Raw genomic sequence first — 7312 nt, forward strand, 5'->3', positions numbered from 1 at the left:
ATTGAAATATTGATTGTGTATTTATGAGGATCAGAAGTGAGAAACAAGTCAAGTGTGTTTTCTGCTCTGCCCTTAACGTCTGATGTTAGAGTAGACACATTGACAGCTGATTAAGATTCAGCAAAAATCTTAGCACACTTTCCTTTGGGTGTTGCCTGGCCCGAATGGAAGAACTACGAACATTGAAATCGCCCGTAATAACGATTCAAGTGAATGGATACAGGGAGACAATTCCTTGCATGAAGTCGGAGTATCAAATTCCTGAGAAGGCGAAACTCTGTCCAGGTTTGTGCTCCGATAAACAAAACAATATAGTAAATGATGTGTTTATTCAAGAAAGGTTTTGAACAAATTTTTACTAACTTGAAGTAGCATATTTTTTTATATTTTCTAAAAACCCCCACTAGGTTTTTTTTTTTAATTTTACGATATGTCAAAAGCTTTATTCTTACAGGTAGTACCTATATATTTTTTTAAATATTTTTAATTGTCGTGCGTCGTCGCTAGCATAAGCCGAGACAAAAAAACATCCGGAACGCACGTGCTTATACGAACGTACACACAGACATCTTTCTACGAACTTTTGGTTAAGATTCTAGAGACCTTGAATGGTCGAAAAATGTCAATAACAATAACAATAACTTTCTGTTGCAACTTAATAAAATAAAACAGTTCTAGGGTGTTTCTAAAATATGGCAAATCGATATTTCCATATACTGTCCTAAATTCCTAAATTGCAAGTTCAACAATTCCTATAAATAAGTGGCACCCAAATTCATGGTTCAACGAACTAAAAAAAGGGACACGGACAATTTGTTTACTTTTTTTCGAGTTTTCTTGTCGCAGTCTTAACCGAATCCAATTGAAGTCAAATTTCAATTGTAAGTCATTTGAAAAACAAAACAAAAAATTCATATACCTACTGAAAACTTAATTCTATTTTTAGTCTAGTCAAATTAGGTTTTCAGCTCGAAAAAATTCCCACCTAGCTGAATTTTGGTACACATCTTCTTTATGTTGTTGTTAACAATGTGTAAAAAGTCGACCTCGATATCATGTACGCATCAAAGGTTATTCGAGGTCAAAGGTCACGGAGTTAGCCTTTTTTTTTAATATCTCGTTTTTTATTGGTCGTACAAAAAAAAGTTGTGGACAAAAATTGTAGAGGAGGTAATTATCTACAAAAATGGTCTTATGACATTTTCACGTCAAGTTGATAGTTTTTCCGTTATAAGACCAACAAAGTGTACACTTTTAATGAAATTTGAATTTTTCGCTAAAAACAAGTAGCCTTTGCGTTAATTTCTCGCTCCATACTGTTTGTACAGTAAAAAGCCTCAAACAAAAATTGTAGAGAACAAAATTATCTACAAAATGGTATACATATACAATATATATCCAATCGCACTTGCGCTATACATATTTTAATGTTTACCATACAAAATTACAATAATATATGTATAATATATCATATTATAATAACGATAATAACACTGAGGGAAAAATCACGTCGTAAAATTTAGTTACCTCATACTAAATTCAAAGTTTTCCCCATTTAAAAAAAAACTATTTAAATCAAAGTAAAAACATTTTGATTTTCAATCAAAACGCGTTTTCAAAGAATTTTGTTACGAAGGATCATTGAAACAAATAGTTAACAAATTTGATTTAAATGCGTTTTTATTTTAGTCGTTGATTCTTAATCAAATATGAAATAACAGACATTTTAAAAAATATTAAGACAAGTTTCCTAATTGTATGAGTTGGTTTAACACCGTTCATTTATTTACACAATATCAACACGAATGAACTTTTGAAACAGTACCTACCTATACCTATTCATTTCAAATTGATTTATTTCTATGATTCAAATATGTAGAACCATATTCTCTATTTTGTATTGGTATAAAGTATCACATCATAAATATTCATGCAATAAATATCTTGCCAAATATAAAATAGCCATTTTGTCTAAGATACATTTAAAATCAAAAATTATAAAATTTTGAATAAAATGCTTTTCTACTTTATATTGAAAAGGGATAACCTTAAATCAAAGTTGAAACGTATTAAAATCGACGTCACTGCTTCATCTGTCAAAGAAAATACCTTAAAATCAAAGGAAAAACGCATATAGTGTTTTGGTCGTTAACTGGTATGTGTGTGTCTGTGTTGAATGTTGGAGCGCGTTTGTAATAAAGTGAAAACATACTTAAAATAAACACAAACGTCTTTGGCACCAGAAAAATAACTGTACTGTTGTTATTTTAACTACGTTTTTCGTCTGGAATTGCATTATTTGTCGTTCGTCTCCATGATTGCCGGTTGTGTTTCCTTAAAAGTGAATTATTAAAGTTTTTGAGAACGAAAAGAAGTGAAATTTATGAACAAAAACATTGTGAATGTATGTATAATACACTTATTTGTGTATCTTTTACAAATATACCAGACCAAACGTTTTACTCAAGTTAAATTGCATCCATAAATGATTTTGAACCTTCTGGAATCACCATTCTGTAGGATATCTTCAGAAATAAAAGGTAAGTAATTGTAGAAACAAATATGTATATTTATGTAGTAGTCATTTTCAATTTATTTTTGTTATCAATCACACCCAAAAATTGCTGTGGGCTCGCAGTCAGTCTATTAGATAAAAATAGTTCAAAGAATTATGTTCTATTTAATTATTCGAAATTACGAAAATCGTTTTCCTGATAAGGGAAATAAAGAATAAATATCGAATTGAATATTTTGAATATTATTATTTTTGGAGCTAATTTATACATATTCTATTTCATACAAAAATGTTTTTTTTTTTTACGAAAAAACGTCAGGTCAACGTTTAAATTTTAAGCACGAACTCTAGGACAAAAACCTGAAGCAAATTTTAATGTAGGTATGTAGATCAGACGATTTGGGTTCAGCCTTATGGCTTACAGACGTCTCCAAAGTGTTATCTCAAACATTTTTCAATAGATAGCTTTAAATATTTTTCCAAATAAAACATTAAACTGATTCTTTGGAATCAATTTTGTGCTGTTTAAATTTTTAAGTATTTCTTGGATAGTTACTAAAAGAACGGATGAAATTCTAATTGCAAAAAGACCTTGTTTACAAACAGATATTTATGCATAGTATCATTTGCTTATTTATTTATTATTTTGTATGGTTTGTTTTTTTAGTTTTTTTTTTTTTATTCAATTTTCTATCTTAAGGTTGCCTATCTTACATAAACTGAATATGGAGAGTATAAACATATCAGATGTGAATAACACAATACTTAACTTAACCCCAACTGACACAGAGTTATTTCAAGTAGAAGAAAATGGGGATATTATAAATGTACAATTAATATTTGATCATTCCACAACTATTAACGAAGATGAAAAAAAATTGTCTCAACTACTTACTGAATTTAATCTTAATGCTCTTTTGCCAATCCTTAAAGGTAAGAAAGATTTAACATTCATTTTGTTTTCGTAAGTTTTGATTTGTATACTGGTTGCCCTACAGACCTCGCCACAAAAGAAAACCATGAGTTCCTGAAGTCATTTTAAGTCGAAAACCGTATGTGGTAATTTACTCGTTTTCGCTTCCTGTTTAAAGCTTTTAACAAAACAAACAAACAAATTTAGGTTACATTTTTTGTAAAAATAATGTTATGTCCTTTTAAGAAAAGTACAGAAAACAAATCAAGAATCGTTCCAAATTTAGCAAAGCTACAGGCAGTTAAAGAAGACTTGTTCCAAAATCATAAAAACCGTTATAACTGAAGCAAGCGATAACGAGTTAATTACCTCGTCAGTTTTGCGACTTTAAATGACCTCAGGAACCCAGGCTTTTCTTCTGTGTTAATAAATAAAATTTTGATGAGATTAGCGTCGAAATTTTATTTTGACATTCCTTAAATTCTTAAACTATATTTCAATAAATGAATGGTATGAATACAATGGTTGAAAATATTCTCTTTTTGTATTCAGATAAACAAATAACTTACCACAGCTTACAATACCTTTCAAAAGATGATATAAGAGATGCTATTCCAAACATCGGACTCAGAGCAGAGTTCCGAGAAAAACTCTTTTTCTGGAGAAAACAGCAGGTTTAGCATTGAAAATTCAACAAATTCAAAAGAAACTTATTTTTTTTACATTTAAGTATGGAAAGGACGACGAAAATATTTCTTTAAATACAAAAATTGAAAACTGGCAGCAAAAAGTTGATTCCACTAAGGACAACAGCTCAAATGCAAGAAGCTCTAAGATTGTATGTAACTTGTTTTAACGATAATAAAAAGCTTTTTGATTTTTTTAAATTTAATAGAATCTAAGATCAGTCTTAAGCTCGTCCTCAAAAGGAAAAAGTTTACTTAAAACTTACGAAAGTAAAAAACAGGTTAGAAAACATAGACAGAGACGGGCTTGTTCAGATTATTACCGAAGAAGTTATGTGCTCGGATATTAATTTAAAACCATCAGATTTTCCCTTAATTGTGGATCAAATTCTTTCAATTTTCCCTAATGAAGAAGAAGCTAAGGTATGATCTTAAGTTTTTTATAAACTTGGTTTGAATCGGTTAGGAAAATTTTTAATCGTAAAGTAAAAAGAGTTTTCAATCACTGACGTTCTATATATCCTTTTAGGATTATTATTTTATTCCTAGAGAAGGAAAGAAAAATCCCAGCGGTCGTCTATACTCAAGATACGCCAATTGTCGCTCCAAACGCGTCAAATCAAGCCAAAGTTCGTGTACAACAATTACCAATGAGACTCCTTTTGTCGAAGATGAAGTGGACATGTCAATATCTGAGGCAATGAAAACAAGTTTGAGCCGTGACAGCTCAGATTGGAACTTAGTGAAAGAGAAATGGAAAAAGACTTTTTCACTCCGACAAAAGGAATTGAAGCTCATGTCAAATGATGAATTTTTTAAATCTTGGCCCAAATTTTGCGATGCGAGAGCACCAGAACTGGTAATTATTATTAACGATTTTTAAGTAGACAGTTGTTAGATAATAAAATTGAAAGTTCTGGTTCTGATTTATATATACATACGTATATGCATATGTCAACTACAAGTTGGGATTTTACAATCCAGTATATGTAAAGGACATACATTTTCTCATTTGAATTAAGGCGTGTATGTAACAAAGCTATTCTCGGTTTTACTAAACTGTGGGGCGTTTGAATAGATAGAAATTACCATAGACGTTTTAAGCTGTTATCTTTTTAATAGAACTAAAATATATTAAACTAACTTATTTGTTTTTTTTACATTTATATATTTGTATGATTTTTTTCGAAATAAAACACAAACATACGTAAATTGTTCTTTCAGATTGAAATCGATTTCGATTTTTTGTACCCCAATAAAAAGCATCTTTTGCTGTCCAAATGGGAAAATTTTAAAAAAAATATCAAAAACTATTATGAAATCAACATCCACAACGAAAGCTGCAGAAAAAGGTTTTCATTACTAAAAACCAATTCAGAAATAGGAAAAGGTAAGAAAATATATGTTATTTATTTATTAATTGTTGAAAAATATTTCTTTTATTTTAGATTCTGAAGACTTTCTACTAACAATCCTATTGAATTCAGTAATTCCTCCAGTGTCAAGGTTTAAGGACAAACGAGGAAGCAACAAAAGAAAGGTCACCATCAGCGATGCCCAAGAGAGTTTTATTTTGAGACTTCCCCTTATAACCAACTATAAGGAAAAAATAGAAGAACTGGTGAATAAATATTATAATATCAAACTTACAGTACAACCATTTATCATAGTAGTTGGGGAAGACGATATAAATTTAAATTCTTTTTTTGTTTATTTAGATAAAACATTGTTTAAATTTGATTCTTTTATCGAAGCTTTTGATAATTGCTTCAAAATTTTCCAAGTTCTATCGTTAAGTTATCCATTAGGATGCCAACCTAGTTGGATTTTTATTCAAAAATATTTTTACAACATTAATACTCCTTTCGATATAAAATCACCGAACATTACAGCGCTTTTATCATTTTTAAATTCCGCAAACAAACAAAATTAATTATTATGTTTGTTTGTTTTAAATGCTTTAAAGAATTTCATAATGTTGATTCCCTTATACGCCACTTTAAATATGATCATTTAATAAGTGATAATTACGACCTGCAATGTAAACAAAGTCAATGCAATCAAGTTTTTTCAAGTTTCAAAGTTTTTCGTCGCCATTTAAACAAATTACATAAGCTTTCAAAATTAGAAACAAATCAATTGACTCTGGAGCCTAAAATTGACAGCTGTTCAAATCATTTACCATTAGTTAATATAGATGCAAACCAGCCTACCAACACTTCTAACGCAGTTCAGAGCACGGTTCATGAGTATGATATTTTAAATATTATAAGTGACCTTAAAATATCTGTCATCAATTTAACTTTAAAACTTTACGCTCGGACTTTCATGCCCAGAAAGGAAGTAATAGAGATTCAAAATATGATTTCAGTCTTATTAACAAGTGTGACCAATTCGATTAAAATTATAACTTCGGATAGGATACCTTTTGAAGTACAAACAGATCTTAATTGCATAATGATGTTTTGTAGTGACCCATTTGAATCAATAAAAACTGAACACCGAATGTTTAAAATCTTAAAGGAAATGTGTATTTACGAGGAACCAAAAACTTTTTTAATAAAAAATACTATATCTCAAAAAATATTGAAAGGAATGCCAACTTTTGAAGAAAAACGCATTAATGTTTACTTAATGCCATTAGAATTTCAATTCAGATCTTTTTTCCAATTGCCCGGAGTTTTAGAATTAACTCTGAAAAATCAACAAAAATACTTAAGCCAAGAAAATCTTCAAAACTTTATAAACGGCAAAACATTCAAAAACAAAAAAAGCAAGTTTAAGACTGAAGATGTTGTCATTCCCTTTATTTTGTATTTTGACGACTTTCAAATCAATAACCCTCTTGGTACTCATACATCATCGATATGTGCTTGTTACTATACGTTTCCATCTCTTCCACAGCATTTGTTATCAAAATTGGACTTTTTGTTCCATGGTGGTTTTATATTATCTGACAATTTAAAAAGCTGTGGTAATGAAATTTCATTTCACCATTTAGTTGAAGAACTTAAAATATTAGAAGCTGGTTTAGATATACGTATTGGTAATAAAACTATTCGAGTACATTTCGTTTTGGGCTTAATTGTTGGAGATAATTTAGGTCTCAACAGCATATTTGGATTTGTTAAATCATTTAGTTCTAAGAGGTTCTGTCGATGCTGTACTAGAAGCCGAATGGAAATGAAGTCTGATTAT

At 29.7% G+C, this 7312-nt stretch overlaps 1 protein-coding gene across 1 annotated transcript; it reads left to right on the top strand.

Moving 5' to 3' along the window:
* The first annotated feature begins 4447 nt into the window (after positions 1–4447).
* LOC129942723 (uncharacterized) lies at positions 4448–6118 on the top strand. Its single transcript, XM_056051769.1, has 4 exons — positions 4448–4537; positions 4644–4973; positions 5339–5504; positions 5563–6118. The coding sequence occupies exons 1-4, from the start codon at positions 4448–4450 to the stop codon at positions 6045–6047; spliced, it is 1071 nt and encodes a 356-aa protein (XP_055907744.1). The 3' UTR covers positions 6048–6118.
* The last annotated feature ends 1194 nt before the right edge of the window (positions 6119–7312 follow it).

Source organism: Eupeodes corollae, chromosome 1, assembly GCF_945859685.1.
Source record: "Eupeodes corollae chromosome 1, idEupCoro1.1, whole genome shotgun sequence".
Classification (NCBI taxonomy): domain Eukaryota; kingdom Metazoa; phylum Arthropoda; class Insecta; order Diptera; family Syrphidae; genus Eupeodes; species Eupeodes corollae.

Coding starts and splice junctions, on each gene's coding strand:
- LOC129942723 (XM_056051769.1), top strand. CDS start 4,448: ATGTGCTCGGATATTAATTTAAAACCATCAGATTTTCCCTTAATTGTG. Junction 4,538..4,643: donor CTAATGAAGAAGAAGCTAAG/GTATGATCTTAA, acceptor ATATCCTTTTAG/GATTATTATTTTATTCCTAG. Junction 5,505..5,562: donor CAATTCAGAAATAGGAAAAG/GTAAGAAAATAT, acceptor CTTTTATTTTAG/ATTCTGAAGACTTTCTACTA.